Source organism: Sceloporus occidentalis, unplaced genomic scaffold (assembly GCF_023333645.1).
Source record: "Sceloporus occidentalis isolate IW3139 unplaced genomic scaffold, rSceOcc1.0.p SCAF_9, whole genome shotgun sequence".
NCBI lineage: Eukaryota > Metazoa > Chordata > Lepidosauria > Squamata > Phrynosomatidae > Sceloporus > Sceloporus occidentalis.
In genome coordinates, this window is record NW_028316989.1 from 29,527,023 (window position 1) to 29,554,961 (window position 27,939).

At 43.0% G+C, this 27,939-nt stretch overlaps 1 protein-coding gene across 1 annotated transcript in view; it reads left to right on the forward strand.

Moving 5' to 3' along the window:
- The window catches only part of THSD4 (thrombospondin type 1 domain containing 4), a 276,631-nt gene that overhangs the window by 4,664 nt on the left and 244,028 nt on the right, over positions 1 to 27,939 (forward strand). The window contains exons 3-4 of the mRNA XM_089538427.1: positions 12,467 to 12,906; positions 25,616 to 26,057. Coding sequence (XP_089394553.1) covers positions 12,467 to 12,906; positions 25,616 to 26,057 — 882 coding nt within the window. The remainder of the gene's footprint in view (positions 1 to 12,466; positions 12,907 to 25,615; positions 26,058 to 27,939) is intronic.

The window sequence follows — 27,939 nt, forward strand, 5'->3', positions numbered from 1 at the left end:
AGGCACTGCAAGAGAGAGAGAGAGTCACAGCGACTTTAATCTCTCTTGGAGGAGCCCAAGAATGCCATCCAGGCCTGCTAATGACTGAGAAATGTAGCATTTCCTCGGAGCGGCCTCCTGCGCCTTGGATTGACAGTTCCATTGTTTTGAAAGAATGTGGCTGTCCCACTAAGGTGCCCATGTATTTTCTTTTACGAAGGCGCAGGTTAAGCAGGGTCACTAGCAACTTAACAGCTTATATTTGCAAAAAACGTGTATGGTCTTGCACTGGCTCCCTTTCACGCCCACCTGCCTGTCGTGGGCCCTTGATCCATGGCGCTATTTAAATAATGGCATTGTTTGACCGTAGCTGGCATGCGTTCCACTTGCAGTTCTGAGTCCGTCATTTATCCTGATGAAAAAAGAAAGCATGATTAAGATCCCAGATAAGACATGGAAAGAAACAGTCACACACCTCCTCTCCACCACAGAGGTATTAAAGAAATCAGGAAGAGAGAGCAAAACCAGACCTTCCTTCTAAGCTTGGGAATGAAGAACAGACTACATCCGCACAGCATAAATAATCTATAGCTTTCTGTGGGTTTTCTGGACTATGTGGCTGCGTTGCGGAAGAATTTATTCTTGACGTTTCACCTGCAACTGTGGCTGGCATCTTCAGAGGTTTGCAGGCGAACCGTCAGGAATAAATTCTTCTAGAACATGGCCACATAGTTGGAATTTTATTATCTTATAATATAATCGTATTATTATTAACATGGCCACATAGCCCGAAAAACCCACAGAAATCTATGGATGCCAGCCGTGAAAGCCTTCGATTTAGAAATAATCCAGCTTGACACCACTAACTGCCATGGCTCAGTGCTATAGAAGTCTGGGAACTGTAGTTTTTTGTGGCATTTAGCCACCTCTGTCAAAGATAGCTTAATGCCGCAACAAGCTACAGTTCCCAGAATTCCATAGCACTGAGCCGTGGAAGTTAAAGTGGTGTCAAACTGGATTATTTCTGCAGTGTGGATGCAGCTTTAGTCCTTTCTTTGGACATGTCGGAAGTAGGAAATACAGTCGGCTCTCTGTATCCATGGATTCTTGATCCACAGATTCAATCACCCACGGCTTGAAAATATTCCAAAAAGATATAAATTCCAAAAAGCAAACCTTGATTTTTGCCATTTTATTTTACCCTTGTATTTATGCCCTTGTATTTAATGGAACTGGAGCATCCACAGATTTTGGTATCCACTGGAGGTCTTGGCACCGAACCCCAGCAGATACCAAGGGCCCACTGGAAATGCATTGCAAGAAGAAGGCTCTTCCAGGTTTCATTCAAATAGGCCTGATATTAGGGAAGATTTTTTCCGACTCCTTGGGTTCTCCATTGGCAACCATCCTGAAATGGGCCATTTTGCTGGCAAACAAGGCTGAGTCTGGATGCTTGCTCTAAGGCATGTTCAAGCCACCAAGTCTGGAGGTCCACACTAGGAACGTGTGTTACACTATTTCCCCCTTATATTATTTTCTATTCATGCTCTGCTGAAGGTTCAAACAGAAGTCTTGCGGTCACTAAAGTCAGAGAGGTCTCCTCCATCACTTTCTGGACAATAAAGCCACTATTTCATTTGAAGAGGCTAATCCTGAGGTTGCTGCCACACTGCAAAATCAACCGAGTTTGACACTGCTTTAACAGCCGTGGCTCCATCCTATGGGATCCTGGGATTTGTAGTTTGTTGTGGTTCCAGAGCTCTCTGACAGAGAAGGTCCCCATAAGTTTTAAAAAAATGAATTGCTAGCAAATAACAAGAACAGCAAAGATTCTAGATGAACTAATGACTACAAAACCACAGACCCCAGAATTCCTTACCATGGAGCCATGGCAGTTAAAGCAGTGTCAAACTGCATTATTTCTGCAGTGTAAATGCAGCCTTACACTTCTGGGTCACATATCTTTCCACCTTCTACTTCTTGGACTAGATCGGGCCTTAAGTTGCCTGCCTTTCAATTTTTGCTAAATGTTGACATTCCTCAACAGTAATTCTATCTGGCAACAGGGAGTGCCTTGCGCATAAATCAGTCAATGGAGGAGATAGCTTCTGTCTCAGCAACAAGATGCCTTCCAACCACAGCACCTAAAAGTGGATTGGCTGAGATATATATATATATATATATATATATATATATATATAGAGGCACATATGTATGGATGCTTTCTGTTTTAAACTGAACCAGGACCATCACTGACCCCATACATCCTTCATGGCTGGTTTACCAGAATAGTTCTGAGTTTAACCAGCCCTGCTTTCCTGCTGGGACACCAGCCCCCTCTAAACACATGTGCTTTCCTTTAAGGAGCAAAGCAAGCATGTAAGTTCTTAAGGATCAGAAGGTTCAAGTTTTGGGGAAGGAAATTCTAGGATTCCTATGTGTGCACCTTGCACATCTGGTTTTGCTCCGCAAGGTAAGCACCGGAAATATAATCAGACTCGGAGGCTTGGATAGTTGGACGAACGTTCCATTTAGATATGTGCAAATAGTTGGATATTTCCTTACTGGGAAATGAAGTGGGAGCAAGAGAGAATCTGCAATGGAACGGGTGGGAATCAATTTAATTCCCAGTTCTTGGTCCCAGGGCATCTATAGCACAGCTTTGTCTTATTTTGATAGGACCTCTCTCTGTATGTTTGCTTATGTATCATTTACGCCAGTTCGACTCTTCCTTTTTAGCTTCAGAAATCCCAATGAAACAATTCTGTCCCAGAAATTAATTCGTAGCCCTCTCTGTCTCGACATTATTTTTTGTGGTTTTTTTGGACTATGTGGCCATGTTCTAGAAGAGTTTATTCCTAACGTTTCACCTGCATCTGTGGCTAGCATCTTCAGATGTCTTGACATCATTTTGAATGACCATCTACAAAACAGTGGCCAAGTTCTGTAGAAATAATCCAGTTTGACACCACTTTAATAGCCATGGCTCAATTCTGGGAATGGTGGTTTCTTGCGGCACCAAAGCTCTCCGACAGAGGAGGCTAAATATCTCACAAAACTACAAATCTCAGAATTATGTTGCATGGAGCCATGCAGTTAAAGTGGTGTCAAATTATTGCATTATTTCTGCAGTGCAATGCAGCCTTGGTCTAAGATACATTCATTGGATCTTATGCTAGTTTCAACCAGGGATGGACAACTGAGGAGGGGTGCAGGTCCCATTATCCAGCTCTGCATGCCTCCCAGGGGATGCATTGGTGTGTCATATGTGACAGGAAGTGATGTCATGTTATTCCAGTTTTATCATAGCAGATTCTTTTGACTTCTATCGGATATTTTTTTTGGCTATCCTTATTTACGTTTGGATTCTATGGATGTAACTGTGGCACTTTGCAGAGTTTTGAGCTATTTTGCAGACTTTAGAGGTTACCAAACAGGACCCTTGAACCGCATGTGGCCCATGCTTTAGCCATTACCCATTTTCTAATCCATTTACCTCACATTGGTACACATGGGCAAAAATCTTGACTTAAATCCTATTTGCTTTTGCTTCAGTTGCCTTTGCTTCATTGTTATTCCTTCATTGGTCTGTGGGGAAATTTCCAAAGCTGCCCATCAAGATAAGAAACTTGGCTCTGTTTTGGGTTGAGAACTCCTGTCATGAAGAGGCACTTCAGACACACACAAACACTGTGGAGGAACCATTTGTTGGTGTCATTCATGGTCTCCAGCCCTTAAAGCAATAACCTTGCATTGAAATCTCAGGATCTTTGAGTGGTGATGGAAGGAACGTGGGAATCCGTGAAATATCGTCCACATTCCTACCATTGCTGTTTCAGGGTGGGAATTCCCCCCAAATGTCACATTAGCAGTCAACTAGGGCCTCAGTGCTGGTGGTCTGGACGCAGCGCTCTGTCGAATTGTGTTGCCATCCCTGGACAGCCCATTGCTCTGACATTGAAGGGGAACACAAGAGAGGGCCTTCTCAGTGGTAGCTCCCAGCTCCTGGACTCCCTTCCTAGAGAGGACAGACTAGTCCCTTCCTTGCTATCTTTCCACAAGCAGGTGAAGACATTGTTTAGTTTGTTGTGGAAACCACCGTGGGTCCCAGCCTGGGAGAAAAGCTGCATACAAATAATTAAATTAAATTAAATTAAATTAAATTAAATTAATAAATTGTGGCAGTCCTTAGAACACAAACTGTTTGGGGGATGGATGGTCAGGGGCATCAACAGTGGGGTACAAGAAGTGCCGACCACACCAGGGCACACTTCAGAGGGGTGAATACTTAGTGAGAAATAGAATTTTGTGGGTTTTTCGGGCTATGTGACCATGCTCTAGAAGAGTTTATTCCTGACTTTTCGCCAGCATCTGTGGCTGGCATCTTCAGAGAATGCTGGCATGGAAATGAGTGGGGTAATACACACACACACACACACACACACACACACACACACACACACTGTGTGACCCTGGGTATATTCTTCTATCTTCATGCCAGCATGTGGAGATGCCAGCCACAGATGCTGACAAAATGTCAGGAATAAACTCTTTTAGAACATGGCCACATAGCCCGAAAAACCCACAAAAACCTATGGATGCCAGCCATGGAAGCCTTCGACTTCACTTAGTGAGGAAGTTTCTCCCATCCTTTCCAAGTTACTGCCCATCTGCCCTCTCCGCCAACCAGGGCACCTCTGCCATCCATCAGCTGCAGCCGCTGGTGAGGTCTGACAGCACTGTTGGTTGAGTGGGAAACCCTTTCCTGCTCAGCTAGCAACCCTGCCAGATCTGGGTGGCAGCAGAACCCCAAGCCCACCATGGTAGAGGGGACCTGGTCTGTGGAGAGTGTGCACCAGGAAGCTGGGTGGGATGACAGCATGAGTTGCCACCATGGAGTGACACCAACCCTAGCGACTTCACTAGAAGTGGGCATCATATAATGTATTGGATTTTCCGTTTGCTGCTTGCTTTTCAAAGCTTGTTGGCTGGAATTTGGTATGGGACTTGTATCTACGTATGTAGACCTACTGTATATACTCATGTATGAGTCTGAAAATTTAGGCCAAAGAATTGACCCCAAAAACCTGAGTCGACTTACCCACAGGTCAATTTTAAGTATTGTATCTTAATTCTTATTTAAAAGAAGGAACCATCCCCTGATGAAAGACAAGAGTATAATCTGCCCTGGGAGCACTGACCTCCCTCTACTGTCTCATCCATCTACCTTTAAGAGTAAGCACAGAGAGTTATGTATGCTGGAATTCTGTCAGTTGTTGACATTGTTTTGCTTTGCTTCATCCTTTCGATCCTTTGTTATATGCCCCTATGTTTTACCCTCGATTTATCCACGGGTCATATCAAAACCCTTAATTTCAGCCCCCAAACTTGTCCTTGACTTATACGTGAGGTTGACTTATAGTCGAGTATATACGGCATGTCAGCGGGAGATAGAATGGAACAGTTTTGCAAGATCTGCATTGAGTAAGAGGTGATGTGATGTATGTAGAGGAAACAGAGAAGTAGTCATTGTGCATTGGGCCCAATGCATGTCATGTAGGTATGCACATTGGACACTCTTAATGCACATTAGGACACTGGTTAGGGAGTGCTGATGACCACTCTTGGCTCATGAGCAGCATTGGTCCATTGTGGGTGATGGTTGTGCGGGCAACATGTTGTTCTCATGACTGCAGAAACCCTGATGGTTAACAGGGGTTTCCCACCAGTGAGGATATGGCTTGACAACGGACTTAATAATTATTTGGTTTGAAAGATTAGGGCCGGAGGAAGTCTGAAGTCCTTGATGTAACCAAGATTTGGGTAAAACTGGATCAAGTTAGTTTGCCCTCTTGAGTGTTTAGATCATTTTTTGAAATCCCTTAAGATGTAGCCAGCAGTTCACTTATGCTTTCCTTTCTGGTCACCAAGATCATGTATTTTCATAGTGCAAAGTTCTCTTAGTCTTCGTTGGCACAGATGTTGAGGCAGGTTTTTTAAAAAATGAATATACAAAAAGTAGAAACCTAAATCAGTTAAGGCAGTAGCATTCACACTTTCCATATGCCGTGAAGCCAATAAAATAAGTCTGTCATTTCCTGGCGGATGCGGCAAATAATGATACTCTACAGGTGATACAAAGTTGGTGATCTTCCAATGATTGCGCCTCTGTATCCTGTGGAATTTTGTGTGAGTAACACAAGTGGATATCGGATGGAAACTTTGAGCTCTGCATATGAGAGAGAGAACAAAAAACCTGCATCTTGCTGGTTAGTCCCAGCTAGAGGAGACCCATTGAATCAATTGCTGAATGGCGAGTCAACCTGTAAGCAAATCCTATTGATTCTACTCTATTCAGGAATAACAATAGGATTTCGGTCATGATTTTTTGTCCGTCTGTACCAATGAGAGGTATTAGGCTGCATCTACACTGCAGTATTAATGCAGTTTGACACCTCTTTATCCACCATGCCTCAATGCTATCGAATTATGGGATTTGCAGTTTTGTGAGATATTTAGCTTTCTCTGTCAGAGAACCCTGGTGCCACAACAACCTTCAAATCCCCGGATTCCATAAGATGGAGCCCTGACAATTAAAGCAGTGCCAAACTGCATTAATTCTGCAGTGTGGCAGCAGCCTTAGTTTTGTGAGTCTCAGCATGAGATGTAGTGGCCCTCATCTATGGCAAGGATAGGAATCATGGGCATAAGTAAGTAATAAATAACCACGTCTTTTGACTTAAATTCAGTTGCTAGTCTCTATTCCCAACTAGAGTTGAGGCACTGAATTCATTAGTAGATGGTAAATCAGTCTCACAGATCTGGGTCTTTTTTTGGCTGAGGATCATCAATTGGATTTGTCCATTATCAGAGGCTGTTGTATTAGTTCACTGGAAGGCTGTGTTTTTGTGATGTTATCATTTTAATAGCTTGTAATCTAATTATTGTATTGCTGTGCTGAGGGCTTTGTAAGCTGCCCTGGGAAGCTGAACACCCCAAAAGTCAAGATAATAATCTATAAAATAAATAATTAATTCTAATGCATGAAGATCCTCCCTTGCAATATTGGAAGGGCGTGTGTGTAATGTTGACATGTTTTCAAAATAGCAATAAGGGACAGTCAGAATTCATGACAGGCAAGGCTGACAATCAGGATGCAACTATTGACAGGTTTGTGATATAGGACAACCCATGTATCTGCAAGGGATACTTTCCCAGACTTAATGTAAAAACATGACTTCTAGTGCAAGTTGACCATAGAGTCATCCTGTAGGACATAGGGATGCCTAGAGAACATCTTTCTAGGCATTTGTAGATCCTCAAGTGTGACTCTGTGGTCAACTTCACCCAGACGCATACCATACCAATGGCTTTTCTGTTTGCCAAATAGTATCAGTAGGATAACAAATGTGCGAATGAGTCTTTAGGAGATCTGGTACTGTACACCTTCAGATATCCTCCACAGTGCTAACCATTGGAAGACTCATCCCCTTGGTACAGTCAGTGGTCCAAACACCATAAAAGCTTTTAAAAAATGTTAACATCTTTGGGTGAGTGTACATATTCATGGGCTAGTCCTTGGGTCTTGAACAACTTTAATATACTTGTCCCCCCATATTCACTAGGGTTAAGGACACAAGACCCCTGTGCATATGGAAAAAGCACAAATAACATAAACACCATGTTTTTAACCTGAGAGGACACCTCTCTAGGAATCTCTAGGTCCTCCAGGGCAACTCCGTGGTCAATGTCCGACAGACACTGACCATAGAACTGCACCGGAAGAGCTACAAATGCCTAGTAGAGTATTCTCTTTAGGAATCTCTAGGTCTTTCAGTGCAACTTTCAGTTAACGTTGACCATAGAGTTGCACTGGAGGACCTAAAGGTTCCTATAGAGAACATATTAATCAAATCCGTGAATAATCAAATCTGCAAATATCAAAGCTGCAAATATGGAGGGATGAGTGTACTATGTTAGTAAATTAGCATTTCTGCGTCCTGATTACATATTCAGTTCCTTGTACAACCAACTAGTTTTGGAATAATTTGCGGCTTCTAATTCCAATGATATTTCCTCCTCAGGGGTGTTCTTTCATAGCAAAGTTTCAACAACCGTAGACCAAGTCCCGAGACAAAGATCTTGTTTCTTCCATGTCTAATGGAAGTGGCATTCGAATTTACACAGCAGTTTGAAGAGCGCGTGAACCGCTGTTTTTGGTGGAATGTTTGAATGAGGGCCAGAGTGCGTTGGAGCCGGGAGGTGAGGATGGATAGATGAATGTCTTGAGAAATCTATTTATCTCTTATTCCCTATTTATTTAAGGGCATAATTCAGAAATGCGCTAAGGAATGTGGAGCGTGATCCTGTTGAGTGATAACTGGCAAATGCGTCTGCCATCGAAACCATTTGCCATTTCTCATGTCATAATAACACACAACGTTGGCAAATAAACAGGCAGTTAATGGTGGTTTGTTCAACTGTCTGAAAGGAATTCAAGTTTCATAGGTCTGCTTAACATTTAACCTCTACGTTCTCCCACAGCAAACTCAAAACTTCAGATGTCTGGAAAAATTGAGGCAAACAGCTGTTGAAGGATGCATACTCTAGATGCAGATCAGTTACAGTTTGATGGACCTGATCCAAATTGCCATGCATCAGCAACCAGAGATATATGGGTCTGTAACCTCTGCTACATACTGTAAATGCCATAACCATCTGTTTTGTGCATCAGTTCCCAGAAGCTCTGTCTAGTATGGCAAATAGTCAGGTATTCTTGGAGCTGGTGTCCAAAACATCTCAAGGACCAAAGGCTGGGAACCGCCGGTTCAGAATAACTAGACCGCTGAGCACAGCATCCTCTACCTAGATGAAAAAGCCAAATGCATTTGGACCCGGCTGGTTTAGGATACTGAGAAACTGGAATGTTTCTGAAAGAGGCTGTGAGAGATGGCAAAAGAGATGGAGATGTGAATAAGAAAAAGAGATGGAGATGTGAATAGGAGTTAGATATTTATTGTCTGGAGAAGACATGATTGAGACTAGAGGTTATATGGTAGCCATGTTCACTAATATAGGGGGTGGTCATGCAGATGTCAGAATGGATTTATTTTCTGTTGATCCAGTGCACCAAACCATTAGCGCTAATAGTTTATTCCTCTCAAAAGTCAAAATGAAAGAATCAAAGTTGTGATTCCTTATTTGTGTTGAGTGAAACACACAGAAGGCTATTCAAGAGTACCTTGTATGCCCAACTATCATCTCTTTATAGACGTAGAAAGGCAGAATCCTCAACATGGCTGTGCAGAAGCAAATAATCTAATAATGCAAGCAAGCAGGACTACCCCAGTTTGAGAGAAAAGACAATTAGGAATACTTATTTTGAAGGAAGATCTACTTGAAATATGTATTGAAACGCATTGGTCATAATCCTGTTGGCGTCTTATGCATGTGTAAGTGGCTGGACATTTTTTGTCTGTTGTGGAACATCAATTTTAATTTCAAGTCGGTGGAAGCAGAGTTGCACATATGGTACCACAGCATATGCAGATGCACATTGGGCATGGATATGCATTGCATGGAGGGCTATTGATGCCTATGGCACATGGGTGTATACAGTCAGCCCTTCTTATACATGGATTTTTTACACATGGATTTGAGCCTCCATGGTTTGAAAATGTTCCAAAAAAGTATACGTTTCAAATATCAAACCTTGATTTTTCATTTTTTATAAAGCATACCATTTTGCTATGTGATTATACTGTATTTAATAGAATTTGAGCAAACATGGATTTTGTTATACACGGGGGGATCTTGGAACCAAACCCCAGCGTATAACAAGGGTCCACTGTACTTGCATTTGGTTATCCATTTTGTTAAGGGTCAGGGTGGTGCAGTTGTTTGAGCACTGGACTATGACTCTGGAGACCAAGGTTTGATTCCCAGTTTGGCCATGAAACCCTCTTGGACACGTAACATGCTCTCAGCCTCAGGGGAAGGCAATGGCAAACCTGCTCTGAACAACTCTTGCCAAGGAAAGCCCACGATAGTTTTGTCTTAGGTCACAAACGACTTGAAGGCACACAACAGCAACAACAACATCCATTTGGTTGCATACTTGGTATCTTTGTTCACTTGTGCAATGTTGCCTTTTGACATAAGACTTGCGTAGCACAATTAATGCAGATCTGCCCATATGGAGGTTTATGCCGTGTGGCCTCAGTCTAGAATCTTGGCCGTATTTAAATGCAACTTTTTCATGATTTTTTAAAAAAATTACAGATTGATGCCAGAATAGAACAGAACGGATCGTTGAGCGAACAAAAACAGCTCATTCAGAAATAGACTGATACGACCCATTCACATACTTCTTGGTCACTCTTCCATTTTGTATCATGGCTGTTCAATTCTAAGTCACTGAACTGTAAACCTCCTTAAGTGTGTTGACAGAAGGGCAATATATACGCCCTATAAATAACAAGAGAGTGGAGATGTCATGGTATTTTAGACAAACCCATCCGTCTCCTAGGGCTGGTTTATACTGCAGTGGTAGTCCCCTACATGAGATTTCTTTGGGAGGTGAATTTTGTATTCATTGTGACTCCATGGTTGGATGCCGGGGCATTTTTGTGTGTATGACTGCTACTGAAGTCTCATTATGGGACTGTTTCAAGTCCCTGCCAAACAGACTTCAAACAGTTGTCTTGTACTTACCCAATTTTGGCATCCTTCACTCTGGAGTTATTCATTCTCTCGACTTCTGAGTCTCTTCCAGCGTTGGCAGCGGAGCCTGCAAATTCCTTTCACCTGCAAAGTTGACTAACTGCCTATGTATTAAATAAATCACTTCCCACAATTCAAAGAGATTAAATCACCGGCATTCATAAAACCAGCCCCATGCGCTTGCCTATATGCATCCTTGGCCACATTGTCAAGTAGCCAAAAAACACAACACTTACCTGGCTTTCTAGATTGATTTTATTTAAGGCAAGTATTTATCACCTCTTCACCTACCAAGACCCCCAGAGTGATGACGGCCTGTTGATGGGTCTTTGTGATGATACTATATCATATTCTGACAGTGATAACCTTACAAAGGCATCTTGTAACATCTTTGAAAGAAGCTGGTAGTATGAGATTTCATAGACTTGTGTCTACTTTCGCAGATGGATGGAGCCCTGCAGAAGTAGACTCAAGATGCAGACTCAAGTCTACAAGAAGGAGACTCAAGAAAACTCATGCTACCACCTTCTTTCTTTCATGGAAACACACTCTAAATACCCCAAAGGCGCTGCATCCAATCTGATCTTGGAAACTATGCAGGGTCAGCCATAGTTAGCACTTGGATGTATAAAATACCTTTAGGGTATTTAGGCCAGTTGATGATATTGTCCCCCACAAAAGTCCAGCCTGGACGGAGTTTCTGTGTTGTTGTCTTTGTGTACTGAAGGCAGCCTTTTGCTAAATTCATACTGCCAAGGCTGCTAATTTTCATGTTTTTGACAGTTCATTGATGCGTTCTGACCGGTTGAGCCATTTGCTTTTGAGTTGGGCCCTAATCTTTTGACACTGAACAAGTTTCTCAGATCTAAATCTTAACTGAATCAGGATGCTGGGAGCTAAACCTTTAATGATGGTTTCGGGCATCTTTGGAGGCTTTTCTTTTGTGGCAAAGAAAGTGACCTGAAATGACTGTGTGTGTGTGTGCGCCTAAGAAGTGAAACTGTGTATATGCCTAAATAAACTCTATTTGTTCATGGAAAAGTAGACTAGAGTATTGTTACAAGCATTCTCTGAGACATTTGATGCTCTTTCTGGCTGATGCATTCTAGGCATGTTTACTCTGATGTAAGGCCCATTGAGATCAGGGTGGCATATTCCTCTGTGAGCAGCCTTGGGAGATGATCCTGATTTACATGACTGCAATAGTGCAAAAGGCTTTCAGATTGTAGTGTTGATCCCGCCTTTAACCCGTCATTAAAGTGGAATTGCAATAAAGTGAATATCCATTAATGCAAAATGCCCATCAATGTCACTTTAATGACAGGTTAATGACGGGATCTGCGCAACATCATTTGAAAGTCTTTTGTATGATCGTGGTCAATCATGCTTTTTGGATGGGTTAATGACAGGATCTGTGCAACATCATCTGAAAAACTTTTGTGTGCTTGCGATCAATTGTGCTTTTTGGATGGGTTAATGATGGGATCTGTGCATCATCATCTGAAAGACTTTGTATGATTGCAGTCAGTTGCGCTTTTCAGATGGGTTAATGATGGGATCTGCGCATTGTCATCTGAAAGACTTTTGTATGATTGTGGTCAATTGCGCTTTTTGGACGGGTTAATGATGGGATCTGTGCGACATCACCTGTAAGTCCTTCTCACAATTGCTTGGGAAGGATGGGACAGGAACGAGATAAGGATGGGATAACCCCCGTGTGATAATCTCCAGTGATTCTTAACATGCCTAATTTGTCTCTCCCCAGGTGCCACAAAGGATAGAACAGCAAAACACTGCCACAGAAGAAGACAACGCAGGAATCCCAGGCAACTGGGGAAGTTGGGGTCCCTGGTCGGCTTGCTCAAGAAGCTGCAGCGGTGGAGTTATGGAGCAAACAAGGCCTTGCCTCCCGGGATATTATTACGAGAGGAACTACCATAGGCCTGGGCAATACGCCACCCCCGAAAGGACCCTTACTCACCAGCAGCCTCCTCACCAAGAGGAGCAGCTCAGCCCTTACTCTGGGCATGTCATCTCTGCTATCCGGACATCAGTGCCTCTTCACAGGAACGAGGAAGATTCCCGGGCCAGCTTTAGAACTGGAGTCTCTCCAGGGGGCCGCAATGACAGCCATTTGAGCAAGGGGATGTCAAGAGGAGGGAGGCTTTCTCCGTCTCGGAGGCGTAGCCCCAAACTGGAAAGAAGGTACTGTGGTGTTGTTGTTTTTTGTAGGTGGATGTTTTTATGTGCTGCTGTTTTTATTGTCATTGGTCTGAATGCAGTTTGAGTTGGTCCATGAATCAGTGGTGTTTAGAAGATGATGGTGGTGGTGGTGATGATGATGATGATGATGCCAAATTTGGACTCCAGGTGGTCAGAATTTGAATCCCCACTCAGCCATGGAAACCGATTGGGTAACTGGTTGGTCTTGGGCAACTCACACTCTCTCAGCTTCAGGGGAAGGCAATGGCAAACCTCCTCTGAACAAATCTTGCCAAGAAAATCCCAGGATAGGTTCACCTTAGGATTGCCATAAATCATACATGACTTAAGGCACACAACACACACACAACACACACAACCTTAACCAAGTCATAGCCTCTCATCCTTAGAGAAAGTCAGTGACAAACTACTTCTGAACAAATCTTGCTAAGAAAACCCAAGGTAAAGTCGCTGTAGACCCACACATAACAACATTTTGAGCCAGTTTGAGTGTAGGGCTAGGACACTGGAAGACCAGGGTTCAAATCCTGGCTCAGCTATGGAAACCCACTGGGTGAACCTGGGCAAGTCACACTCACTCAGCCTCAGAGAAAGGTCACAGCACACCTCCTTTGAATAAATATTGCCAAAAAATAAAATCCTAAAACAGTATTGCCATCAGCAAGAGTCAAATTAAAGGTAACATAACAGCAGCAACAAATAACCACTGAATACCTGACAGTGATGGAAATGGCTCAGTTCTGCAGAGAAGCAAGAAATCTATGCTGGGAATTCTCTTCTTTAAAGGTTTGTTGGAGCCAAGATCAGAGTCCCTGGTGTAAATCGCTTGCATTTCACCCAATGTCCTTTGCAAGTATATCTGGCATTCTTATATGGAATGAAATTCAGCTGTTTTGCTGGCAACTATAAAGAGAGATTTCGAGGGGGAGGAGGGAAGAGATAAAATTTAAAATGAAGTGGCTTAGTGCGATAAGCCTAATATGTTTTCTTAATTTTGCTCAGGATCCAAAGGTCAAAGGTACGCTGCAATGGAAGAAGTGGGGAGGTCTTCATGGGAGATGGCTAGAAAAGTGAATGGCAAACAGTTGTCAAGTGAGTTTGCTCTGGGGGATATCTGAACATTTGTCCAGGAAGCTTGTCTGATGATAATGGATAGTACTGACGGAAAGCATTGGGAATATTGACCTCTTCCTATCCCTGAGACTAATGGCAGACATCTATAAAATAATAAAGTGGGGATTAAGGTTGTTGGAGGAGATGAGCCCATAGTGGAGAATGTAGCTCAAGACGAAAATGGGACAGGCTCCAAGCCAAATAGACTGGGAAAGTTGTGGAAACCCTTCAAAGGCCTGCTGTGTGACATTTATTTTCCTCTGAGACCCAGTAGAAGTGTCTTCAGACTGCTGAATAAGGAAACAGACTCAAGCAGAATATATACAGGCTGCGTCTACACTGAAGAATTAATCCAGTTTCACACTGGAATGTGACTTAGGGCCGCCATAAGTCGGAAACTACTTTAGAGGTGCACAATGACAACAAGTTTGATAGTACAGTCGGCCTCCCATTTTCAGAACCGCCCCATGAGAATGGAGACTGGCCCCACAGGTTTGAATGGGGTGCGTGCCTGCGAGTGTGCTCAGGGGTGCAAGACATGGGGATGTGCCCCATTTAAAATAATGGAGGTGTCCCCTCCATGAATATTCAAGAGTGCGGATTTCAAGTCTGCGAGAAAGGAGGGGCGACTGTATTGTCTGGTTGTAATTTGCGTCATGGAATGCTATCTGTTGCGGGGAAGGCTGGGTAGGCAGCAAAATGACTTTGGCTCACCCTGCTACAAATGTATGCCCCTCTGGAACACTGAACATCCCTTTTTATAAAGGAAGATTGTGTTGGTGGACAATCCAGGTGGAGATTATTCAGTCAGTGAAAATAATCCTGGCAGAAATTGGGTTGAACCTTTGTTGTCCACATGCATTTCAAATGCATCTGATTAGATTTTTTTTTTGTGGGGGGGGGGGGGAGGGCTGCCAAAAATCCATTTAACTTGGAATAATTGACCTTGGGTTTTCCCCCTGAGTTTTCCTAAAAGATTCACATTGGCCCAAAAAATATGGACCAAAAGGACTGCAGTGGGACCATGCCAGCGCAATTTGTACCAGGGCCATGGCAACCGTATGCACCTGGCCCTGATTTGGGCCACTGCGGCAGTTCTGAAACATGCCATGGGAAGGAATAGATTCTTTCATCTCTTTCTTGATTTGGTTCTTCGGTGATGGCATGGCATCGGCATGATTTCTGGCTGTGTTTGGGTTGTGTATTATCTAAATGCTACACCCTGAACACAGCTGGAAACCCCATCACTTGGCCTGTTTGTTTTGGGCCATAGTCGACTGTATGAATAATCAATGCGAATAGACCAGGGATAAAACTCTGTGTGCTTTGAACGTGCTTCGAATACATTCGCTTCCTCGACTCCATCCTTATCCGCAGAGCTGACACGTGTGAACAACCGAATGTGCAGACATGCGCAGAGATGCGATTTCATAGTGCGAACGACAAATGTGGAATGTGTTACTGAGATTATTTGGATAGGTGTGCTAAAAAAGAACAATGTCAGAGTAGGGCCTTAGAGAGAAAGAGAGAGCGATTCCCCAGCCGGTGCCCGGTCAGAGCATCTGTGATGAAGTAGCTCCAAAGAGCAAAGGTGGAGGCCGCAGCGGAAGCGGTAGGTGTTTGGCTTCTCCGATAAATATCCCCGCAGGGCTGCTTCCCACATTAGATTTTTCAGACACAACACGACTCCTGTAAGCCTCTCCTACCTCTTTCATGAGGAACATATGCCTTTCAGGATGACGGAGGCACACAGCTGGCGCTGTCCCCAGTAGGCTTTTCAAAAACTCAAGTTGATTAAACGGCTTTGGAAGTGTGTCCAGGGCCGGTGAAAAAACCAGCAGGCCTATATGTTAGGGACAGGTGAGATTTTTTTGGTTCCCCTCCTTCCCTTTATTCATTTTCTTGGATAGGAGTTTAAGAATGGTGCAAAACCAAATAGGAACAGCTTTCCTCTTGAACCATTCTTGTTGGATCAGCTGGTTATTAGGGAGGTCATTCTTTGCTGGTTTTCTCCTTGTCGAAGGAAGAAACGAATAATCTTAGCCATTTTCTTCTTGCTGGAAGAAAGTCTGCAGTTTTCAAAGGCGATTCGCAGCTTGAGACTTTTTTTTGGTGGAAAATTCAGTTGCAGTGGTTTTGTGCTGGATATAGTGTGCTGGATTCACGATTGCGGTTACAAATGGTGCATTCCTAGCCCAGAGTTATGTATTCCAGGAGGCAGTGTTTTCTGTGCAGAAGTAACATTTTTCTGAAGGTAAAATAGTATTTCTGTGCAAAAATATTATTTTTCTGCATGGAAATATATTCTTTGCCTGCACAGAAATATGCCGTTTCTTTGCAAAACAACAGTGTGTGAATTTTGTGTAGGAAAAGTCCAGAGTTGTGAAAATTCACATCAGTCCAGGATTCGTCTTCTCAGGGTTTGTCAGCATTCAAGAAACATATGTTTGACCATTTCCCAGATATTTTCAAATCCTCTCCCCATCCCTACCAACATTTTCAACTTTCTTCACGAACTTTAAGTCAAGAAGAAGAGATGGAAATAAAGACAAATGTGGGAGGAAGCAGGTTCACAATCTCTGAACTTTTCATTCTTAGAAAACTGACTTTCAACCCTTGTATATTCATTCACCCATCTTGGTACCATCTCTTGCCACTGTTGAACTGTGGTTTTATACTACACTCATCCCTTCATATCTGAGGTTTTGATATTCGCGGATTTGATTATTCACGGATTTGATGAATATATTCTTTCTAGGTCTTCCAGTGCAACTCTATGGTCAACCTTAAGTAAAAGTTGAACTGAAAGACCTAGAGATTCCTAGAGAGAATACTCTACTAGGCCTTTGTAGCTCCTCCAGCGCAATTTATATGGTCAGTGTCTGTCGGACGTTGACCACAGAGTTGCGCCAGAGGACCTAGAGATTTCTAGAGAGGTGTCCTCTCAGGTAGAAATATGGTGTTTTTGTTATTTGCAGTTTTTCAATATGTGCCCCTAACCCTAGCGAATATGGAAGGACAAGTGTACTTTAACTCTTATGGTTCAATGCTATGGAACTCTGTAGGATCTGTAGTTTGGTAGGGCATCAGAGCTCTCTGACAGGTCAGGCTAAAGGTCTCACCAAACTACAAATCCCAGGATTCCATAGCATTGAGTCATGGCAGTTAAAGTGGTGCCAAGCTGGTTTACTTTTGCAGCGTGGATACACTTTGGGAAAAGCTGTACTCATTGGATTAATTCAGTTGGAATGTTATCATTTCCAGTATCATACGCTGAGTTTGTATCATGAGACATTTGCTATTGTCAGAAGATAAGAGTCAGGCAGATGGGTTTGCTCTGTGAAATGAGCTTGGCAAGGTTTGCCTCGGGATGCAAATTTTGCAAACAGCACCATGAATTGGAATGTGTGCCTTCCTAGCAAGGTCACCCCCTTCCTTGCTCTTTTCGCAGAGAGCAATTATTTGCTCACTGCCTTTGGGAGATTATGGGTGCTCCAAGCTTGTGTTTTTCTGCTGAAGGAGGCAGGTATGGGCTCTGGTCTGAATCAAAGCTTTTATATACTTTCCTTAGCACAGGGAAAAAAATTGTAATTGTCAGTAAGATTTATGGGAAGCTAATGAGGTGGGTGGGTAGCCTAGTCTTAAACAAACAGTGTGAGTTGAAAGGAATTACGTCTCCCCCATGCTAATGAAAAACACTGACCTTCCTTGCAATTTTGTCAAAATATTAATAGGGGAGTGGGTGTCAGGGCTGCTCAAAGACATTTTTATTTGCAAGGAAAGAGTGGTGGAGGGCACGGTTGTAGGAAGTGTTGAAACCAAAGGAGGGGTCCAGAAATCACAATCGCTTGTATGGCTGCAACTTAATTTTTTTCTTCTTTCGGTGCAAGTTGCAAGGGCAAGTCCTGTTTTGCTGCATTCTCCATAGAGCTTCTGGTTGGGCTTTAAGGAGAAGCCAGGCTCTTTATATGCACTGGGTAATGAACATATGTTTATAGTTTTTTGTGGGTTTTTCAGGCTATGTGCATTCTCTGAAGATGCAGGTGAAACGTCAGGAATAAACTTTTCTAGAACATGGCCACAGAGCCTGAAAAACACACAAAACACTATGGATGCCAGCCATGAAAGCCTTAGACTTCACAGTGACAAGTTCAGTTTTAAGGATGGTCGTTGGAGGACAAAGGCAGGAGGAAAGATGTTGTCTAAGGCCAGGATGGGTGGATGACCATATGAATGGTGGAGGGAGTTTTGGGATATGGTGCGTGCCTATGTTCATGTGGAGATCCACCTACCTTAGTCTTAGGCAGCCTTACTTTAGGGGGCAGAATTTTTATTGGGGGAGCAAAGCCCACACTTTGCCCTTGCCATAGCTACACCTTTGGGTTGCAACAACAGCCAAAGGGCCACCTTCAATGGCCGGTGAGCCTGATCCCATGGCTGATTCCATGGCTATGTATTTAGCCATTGAAGTGACCTGGAGACCTTATGCCCAACATTACATCCAGAAAACAACCCAGTGAAGACCAGTAGTCAAAAAATATGAAGTCAAAGGCTTTCATGGTTAGAACCCATAATTTAATATGGGGTTTTTGGGCTACATGGCCATGTTCTGGAAAAGTTTATTCCTGATGTTTCACCAGCAGGAACAAACTCTTCCAGAACATAGCCACATAGCCCCAAAACCCCACAAAAAACTATCATCCCTTCAAATGCCGGATCAAAATTTGCCCTTTGGCTCGATGCCATGGTGCACCAGGAAAGTGACCCCGGCCGCCGTCTATCTTATAAGAAATAAGAATAGAAACAAGGCTGTCGAGTCTTAGTCTTAGTGATATATGTCTGAAAAGTTGGTGCGAGGCTTTGAAAAGCAGGGGAAGGGCTGAAATTACAGAAGGCGGCATCTTGTAAAATGGAATGATGAGCAATAAAATGCCCAAAGCTTGAAATCAGTTGGAAGAGACAGGGAAGGAGAGACACCGATTGAGGCCATAAAAGATGTTTTATTTGAGGCTGCTGGAGGCAATGGAGACGAATGGTGAGGAGAAGGAGGGGGAAGGATTAACCTTTGTGAGGTTTCCCAGTTGCTTTTGGATCCTTTGAAGCAGTCAGTGGCATGACTTGAGGCCAGTAGCATTATCAAGAGAAAACAGCCTGGCTTTGGAATTAACTTTCAAGGGGGGGAAAGTGTTTTGGGAGGCTCCGATAGCCAAAATGTCTGGAACAGATTCATAATTTTATTGCTCCTTCTCCATTAGTAACGAAAAGGTGTCAATAATTAGAAAGGCATGAGATCAGCATCTGACTTTTCAAAGAGTGTTAGGCGACGTTTGTGTTAATGCGCTACCTTAGAAAACTTATATCCCGCCTTTATCACAAAATGGGATCCAAGGTGGCTTACAATAGTTTTCAATAAATAATAATAGATTTTAAAATTGATTTTATTTTTACCCCGCCTTTCCAGAAGGATCAAGGCGGTTTACAAAAGAACACATAAATAAATACATAATACACGCATAACTAAAATTACATATCCCTTATCCCTTACTTTAAACGAAATATCAGTAACACCTAAAACATTAAGTACAAACGTTACAAGAGAATTAAACAATGGTATGATTCATATTTACACTCAGAAAATAATGTTTATTGAAAAGAAAATATTGCAAAACACCCCCCGACATTAATTCTGTGCAGAATTTTGTTCAGAATAAGCCCCCAAATAGTCTTTGAAAACGGCACACTTTCCCAAGGCTTTCTTGCAGCAGGAAGAAAATGGCTAAAACTATGCATTGCTTCCTTTGGGAACTAATTTAGCCAAGAATTAGATTGGAAATAAATTGCCATTACTGTACTAGAAAAAACAAAACAAAACGCTATCTCACATCTGAAACCATGGAAACATCAAGATAGTCCTGCAAAAGTCTCAGAGAGTCAGCTTGATGTAATGAAAGGCCTTGATCCATCCTAAATCTGGATTAGACCATGGGGTCTCCTGCAGGAAGGGAATTGCATGGATATGTTATTCCCTTGGGAAAACTGTGCTTGAACAAACAGTAAATCAGGTTGTAGACTCACTTCAATCTATGGGAACTAGTCTTAAATCACTTTTGCTTTGTTTTGGATTTTCTTCGGCTAAAATTTGGAAAGTTTTTGGAGTGTCGCTGTTAAAATTGCGCAAGCAACTGCTTGTGAAAAAAAATAGTATGCTAAGCAAGTAACTTCTTTATTGCAACATTAAAATCCATTGGCGAAGAGGCGAAAAATGGCTGCTTTGACTTTTCAACTGTCAGTTCCTTCACAGTTTTGCAAGAGGACATCTTTTGATCTTGGAATGGCATTTGCCTTCATTTCTGCTTCTCTGACTTTTTAGCTGCTGAACATTTTCTTCCCATGCTTGGGAAAAGTTTCTTTCCAGGACGACAGTGCCTCGAAAGCCACTGTGGGATGCGTAGTCCCCAAAGTTACTTTTTCAACTTCTGAAATACAGCCCTTGCCGCTTTCAACGCTGTCTCTCAATGGAAGCAAAAACAATGTTACAAGACCATCTGAACTGGTGGCAAAGAGAAGGGATCTTAGAATAAACTTATAACGCATGCAAAGAGACCTTGGAGCACATGCTACCAGCTTCTTCCTCCAAATTAGTCTTAAAGGTGCTAAACGGTCCCTTTGCATACTTATTTCAGACCATGTCTTTGGCCTGTTACAGACTGCCAAAATAAAACTGCTTCGGGTCTCTTTGGAGGTATGCTATTTAAGTGATACATGAGTCCTAAGAGTCCAGAGGCCGCACCAAAGCCACACTCCATTCCTAAGCACCGGAGTGCAGCTTTGGTGCAGCTTCCGGATTCTTAGGATGCATGCATCATTTAAATAGCATACCTCCAAAGAGACCCGAAGCAGCTTTATTTTGGCAGTCTGTAACAGGCCTAGGAATTCTTATAGTGCATGTTTATTCTAGGGATGGAAAGAATATTCAAAAGTGTTCAAAGATGGTGTTTCTTGGATGTTGGGAAAAAGTAGCGGGGACAGTCCTGGACTGATGAGAAACTTGACAGTTTGGGACTTATTCTGTGCAAAACAGACACTTTTCCTTCATGTTTCCAGCACAGAATAAGTCCTGACCTGCAAAAGCTGGGTAGTTTTTGAGGACTTTCTTGCCGTGGGAAGAAAATGGCTAAAAGTCTCATTGCTTCCTTCAGGTTTTGGGGCAATGGGGCAGTGAGTGTTAAAGGAGCTATTCCAAGTGCTAGGCCACCCACCCAAAACAGATTCAGCACTTTTGGCAAATGCAGACTGCTGCCACATTGCAAAAATAATGCAGTTTGACACTGCTTTAACTGACATGGTGCCATCCTATATGATCCTGGGATTTACAGTTTGTTGTGGTGGCAGGGCTTTCTGCCAGAGAAGGATTTGCAAAACTCCAAGTCCCAGGATTTCCATAGCCATGGCAACTAAAGTGGCCTAAAACTGCATCGATCCATACATCTAGGCAGAATAAGGCTGGGGAAGGCTGCCTTGGAGCTGGGAATTCAGGCATGTATTGGTCAAGGAGGGCATCCAACACGTTTTGCTGGATAAAAATGGGCCTAGTTCATGGTTCCTGTTTGGTAGCTCAGCTTCCAGTCAACACAATGGTTTCTGTTTGCTTCCATTTTCCGGCACCTCCTTTGAAAAGCCAAGAAAAGGTCTCCAGCCTACAGAAAACAACCACGATAAAATAAAAACTGGCTCTGTAGTCCTCCTCTCAGGAACGATGCAAGTAGCTGCTTTAAATGTTATCAGGGAGACGGTGCCTCTACTTCAGATAAGTGCAGTAAATCTGAAAGTCTCGGGAGATGTTGAATGCCATGAAATACTTGCCTTTCAACATGTGTTATCTGTTAAACAGTAGCTGGCTTTTCTCGGATAGCTGTATGACTAACAGCACTGGGTCTCCCTCCCTTGTTTTGTAAGGGCTTGTGTACTATTTAGGTGGATGCTGGTTTTCTTCAGTTAGACACTCTTTCCATTCCAAATGAACTTTGAGCATGGACAGTTTGCAGGATCACTACCATCAGAATAATGTTTACCATCAGCCCTCAGTATCTGCTGGGGTTTGGTTCTCAGACGCTCTGTGGATACAAAAATCTGTGGATGCTCCAGTCTCATTAAATACAAAGGCATAGTAAAATGGTGTCCCTTACATAAAAGGGCAAAAACAAGGTCTGCTTTTTGGAATGTATATATACTGTATATATTAATGTTTTCAAGCTGTGCATGGTTGAATCCATGAATAAAGAATCTGTGGATATGTAGGGCAGACCGTACATACAGAATTGTGTGTTTTTTGATGCTCAAAAAGGGAGAGGTGGGATAAAAATAAATAAATAAATAATAATAATAATAATAATAATAATAATAATAATAATAGTGTGTGTGTGTGTGTGTGTGTATGAAGGCCTAAATGCCCTAAAGGCATAAGATCCCATCTGATCATGGAATCTAAGCAGGGATGGCCCTGGTTGATATTTGGATAGGAGATCGCCAACCAACACCAGGTGCTGGGCAAGCTCTATCTATCTATCTATCTATCTATCTATCTATCTATCTATCTATCTATCTGTCTATCTATGCACACACAAACACACACATGCTTACAGTGGGTCCTCCACATTCAATGGGGTTAGGGGCACAGGACACCCATGAAAGTGGAAAAACCACAAATAAAAACACACTATTTTTTTTAACCTGAGAGAACACTTCTCTAGCAATCTCTAAGCCCTCGAGTTCAACTCTATGGTCAACATTTAGTAGACGTTGACCATAAAATCATGCTGGAGGATCTAGACATGCCTAGAAAAGTGTTTTCTCAGTCCTCCAGTGAGACTTTATGGTCAATGTTTGGCAGAGTTGTGCTGGAGGACCTAGAGAAAATATATTAATCAGATGCATGAATGATCGAATTTGCAAAAGTCGAAGCTGCAAATGTGGAGGGCTGACTGTATATATATGTGTGTGTGTGTGTGTGTCTGTGTGTCTGTGTGTCTGTGTAGCTGTTGTTCTACTTTGCTGCATTTCACTAATTGAGTCCATAATTGCATATCTCAAAGCGGCAAAGTGCACTCCTAATTTGAGCTTGCCAAGGGTAATGAAAAAGTCCTTGAAGGCAAAAGAAAAGCTGTTAATAGTTTCTTTCTCAGCATAGGGTAGGCTAAGGTGAGAACATAAACACCAAGAAAGACATCCAGTAATCAGAAACGGTTGTTTCCAGATGCTTTCGTGATGAAGGAAACATGTCTTAATCTGCCATGCAAGGCGAATGTCTTCTGCGATGAAACTGGGTGGGTTGGCTCACGCATGAGATCTTGTTGTTGTGCACCTTCAGGTTGTTTCCAACTTTGTAGGGACCCTTAGGCGAACCGATCGTGGGGTTTTCTTGGCAAGATTTCTTCAGGGGAGGTTTATCATAGCATTCCTCAGAGGCTGAGAGAGAGTAACTTGGCCAAGGTGACCTAGTGGTCTTTCATAGCTGAGCAGGCATTTGAATGAAGAGTGGCTTAGGGAGCTGGGTATGTTTACCTTGGAGAAGAGAAGGTTTAGGGATGACATGATAGCGCTGTTTCAATATTTGAAGGGATGCCCTATTAAGGATGGAGTGAGCTTGTTTTCTAGTGCTCCAGAGTCTAGGAAATGGAGCAATGAGTGCAAACTACAGGAAAAGAGATTCCACCTAAACATTAAGACAAACTTCTTGATGGTAAGAGCAGTGGAAGACGTTGCCTTGAAGAGTGGCAGAGTCTCCTTCTGTGGAGGTTTTTAAGCAGAGGCTGGATGGCCAACTGTCATAGTGAGTGCTTTGCCTTTGTCTTCTTTCATGGCAGAATGGGGTTGGATTGGGGACTCTTGCAACCCAGGTCCTAGGCTGCCACCACACTAATGCAGTTTGACACCACTTTAACTCTCATGGATCATTTGTCTCCCTCGTGGCGGCCTTTCCTTTCAGTCTTCAGTCCCAGTGTATTTCAACACTTTATGGCAGACAATCAATGGCGAAGGTGGCCCTATCTCAGCCACTGCTGTGAAAGGACAGGTAAAGCCACGCAAACAAGTCCCCAGTGACAGCTTCTTGTCTGACAGTTTACATCAACACTCCGGTTCCTGCCTGCTTAATGTATGTTGATGGATGATAAAGCCCCGGAGGCCACAAATGCTGAGAAGTTATGTAAATGACTTTCAGAGATATGTCAGTGTAACCAGAGCCTCAAGAGACAGTGCAAAGAAGCTGAGTGAGAAAATAAGCACCAAGAGTAAGGAATTTAGAAAACACTTTTGCTCTGATGAGTAGAGGCTGGGCTCTGCAAGTTTCATTTGTACCAAAACATGTACCAAAATGTTGACTCCATGCGTTTTTTTGTGGATTCCTTCTTTTTCTAAAGATCTTGATATAGATATGCAAGCAGACAGACAAGCAAACTTAAACCAATATTTACAAAGAGGTCATATTATATTGAAAAGCTTATACAACACTACTCCCATATCCATGGGAATGGTACCCATGGTTTCACTTACCCATGTCTGGAAAAAAAATGTGCTTTCTAGGCATTTTCTAGGTTCTCCAATGCAATTTATGGTATCTTTCCGATATACATTGACCATAGAGTCAGAGTGGGGGGCCTAGAAATGCCTAGAGAGGTATTCTCTCTAGGAATTGCTAGGTTCATCAGCAGGACGCTATGGTCAACTTCTGCCAGATGTAATTTTTTTTTTGTAGAGTTCACATTCCACTGTAAATCTGGAAGGTTATTCCCCGCAGGTATATGGTCACACTATATGCATCTTATTTATTTATTTAGAACATTTATACCCCACCCTTCAGTCAAAAGGCTCCCAGAATGGCTTACAAATTGTTATGACAGTGGTTAGACTGTTCTGTCCAATGTGGAACAGCAATATCCAGTCGAACACTGCAGGAGCGGAGTTGTCTATGTGGTACCATCATGCGTGGTAAAATAAAGAGAGAGTATAATTTCCATAATCCATAATCCATAATATGGTATAATCTCCATAATCCATAATATGGATTGCACATTATGCCTTGATGGGCATTGATTGGCATGTTGCATTGATACGCATTGATGTGCACTGCTCATGCAGATGTGCCTTTAGCATTGCGATTGACTCAAGAGGTAGTGTCGCACAACTCGGAGCAAAAAGTTCTGCTCCATCTCCTTGATGTATAATCTTGACCTATTTTTCTATCGCACAGTTGTCTTCTTGTCCATTCTCGCTGGGGCAGAGGTGGCTGGTAAAAATGCTTTCCAGGGATGGAGAACCTACTTTTGATTCTACCTCCATTTCTCTTGAATATAGCTGCTCTGAATATAGAAGCTCTCCTGGTGCACAGCCTCTTAAGGGGTTGAGTCCAAGATGTGAGCAGCAATGCTACATTGCCCTGGAAAAGTATAGGAAAATTAAAAGGGAGGGCGGTTTCCCATATTCTCTCTGCACCTGGCTTTGAAATGAAGACTTGAAATGAAAGGAGTGCTTAAATGGGTGGCTAGGCTGACATTCATGTTTCTTTTTATCTTGTCCTCAGAGGCAGAAATAAGAATCCCATTGGACCCGGGAAGTATGGATATGGAAAAGTGCCCTATATATTACCGCTGCAGACTGACACGGGACAATTACCGCAGAAACCCCGAAGGCAGCGGCAGTCAACTTGGGACGCAGCAAACCAACAGAGCATTGGGGTGCCCTTGGCTCAGCCAGCAAACCCTTCCCATCACCATAGACGTTTGTACCAAGATGACCACAGACCTCCTCCATCCCGGCTACAACCAGGAAGTGGTTCGTTTTATCAGCCGGCTGCTCCCCATTTTCAGACCTTTCCAGTAGCTCAAAGTTTGTTTCACGATACGGACTTGAACAGCCGTATCCCTGTGTCTCGACAGTCAGTCCAAAGCCAGACTTCTCCTCATAGGACAGCCGTGATTGTGTGTACCGGAGCCTACAAGCAGTACAAACTCTGCAACACAAACGTAAGTGATGCCGTCCTCTCTCTTTCACTTTGAGAAACTTTTGGTGATTCATGGGGCGGTCAGGAATTCTGACGGACATAATCCAGGTGAGATGAAGGATGTGAAAATCTCTCCGTTCAGACTTTGTTGCCTAGCTCTAAGGTCCCACCTGCCTTTTCTTCTTGTCTACCTTCTGCATAATGTTGCAAGAAGTAGCACTGGTGGGCTGGTGACTCCATTCTGAGTGTTAAAGGATCTTTTCAGGGTACTGAACACAATCCCAAAGTTTCAGTACCTTGGGCAAGTCCTTTGAAATTAAAATCAAAACCAGCAATGGGTTCACCACCCCACTGACATGGGTGCATAGTTTCTTTCTCTGAAATATCTGGATCAGCCAGAGGGGTCTCCCACATTGCTATTCTTGGTTCCCACATCCCCACCCCAGGGGCTTATTTGTTGGAATCTGTTTTGGGATTTGGTCTGAACTGTAAAGAAACCAGGGAGCACTGGTTGCGCAGTGGTTAAATGCCAGTACTGCAGCCACAAGGTTGTGAGTTCTTTCCCAGGCAAGGCTCCAAGATCCACTCAGCCTCCCATCCTTTCGTAGGTTGATAAAATGAGTGCCCAGCTTGTTGGGGGGCAATTGACTTAAACATTATAAACTGCTTAGGGAGTGTTAGTTCACTGATAAGCGGTATAGAAATCTACTCGCTATTGGTATTGCTGTAACTATCCAAGGTTCTGTGACACTAAAATAGGTCCAGTGCATTGGATTGCTCCTTTAAAGTTTGGACTATAACCCAGAACAGATTCACCACCTGCTGACAAGGAAACCACCCCCGAAAGATATCCATTGCTACTTCCATAAACTTTTAAGCAAAGGAGTGATTGCGCATCCCATCATCGGCTTGTGTGCAAGTCAGTTGTGATCATGACCCATCGCTGCCCTTGACACGTGCTTGAAAAACCAATGAATGAAAATCTGCAAATGGGCTCACTTCAGACCCTGGGAAGCCTAAATTATTTCTCCTCCTTCCATGCGATCTCCAGGAACATAGGTTGGGGCAGTAATTGAATTATTAGCTGGAATGTTTTGAGGACCTCCGTGGGCATCCAGAGAACAGTGACTTTTTTTCCTCCCTTTTATTTGGAACATTCCTCGAGGTTCATATAATTTATCAAGGGGGGAAAAACGAACTTTGTTAATTGGAATCCTGGTGTTGGGTCACTTCTCTCTATGGATTCCGCTCGGGGCAGTTAATTAATAACAAATTAACTCAATCCGCCTTGGTCCATTAGGTCATTTCCTCGCCGCTATAGTTTTATTGTTTTTTCATTTGTGGCAGACCTCGCTTTTCATGACTGACACTTTTGGACGGCGCGAAGGTTGAACGTTTGGGTTTTCGTGATTCGGAAAATAGTTATTGCCAAGATCAGTGCTGTCCTTTTTTGTGGGGGCAATGATGTGGGGGGTGAGGGATGGTTTATTTTGGAGATTATACTCTTTTTTTTGAAGCATTCAAAGAGGGTGTGCTATTGTGTGGTACAAGTTAAAATACCAAAAAACCCCGAGAGGAAGCCCCTGCTGATGTCTTACAATCTACAAACAAGGCTCGACGGGGGACGAAATTGGAACGGAAAGGAATCATTAAACACAAATACAATGGTTTAGAAAGGGCTGCTAATGTCAGTGGAAAGTCTTGGACACACAGCAGAGGAAGAATACTTTCTTATAGAAGGAGCTGTGGTTGCTTGCTGATATCAAGAACTATGGGTTATAGTCTAGGATCATAACAGTCCTTTCTAAGGCTGCATCTGCACTGCAGCAATAATGCAGGTTGACACCACTTTGACTCCATGGGATTTGGGGATTTATAGCTTCTTCTGACAGCAGCGCTCTCTG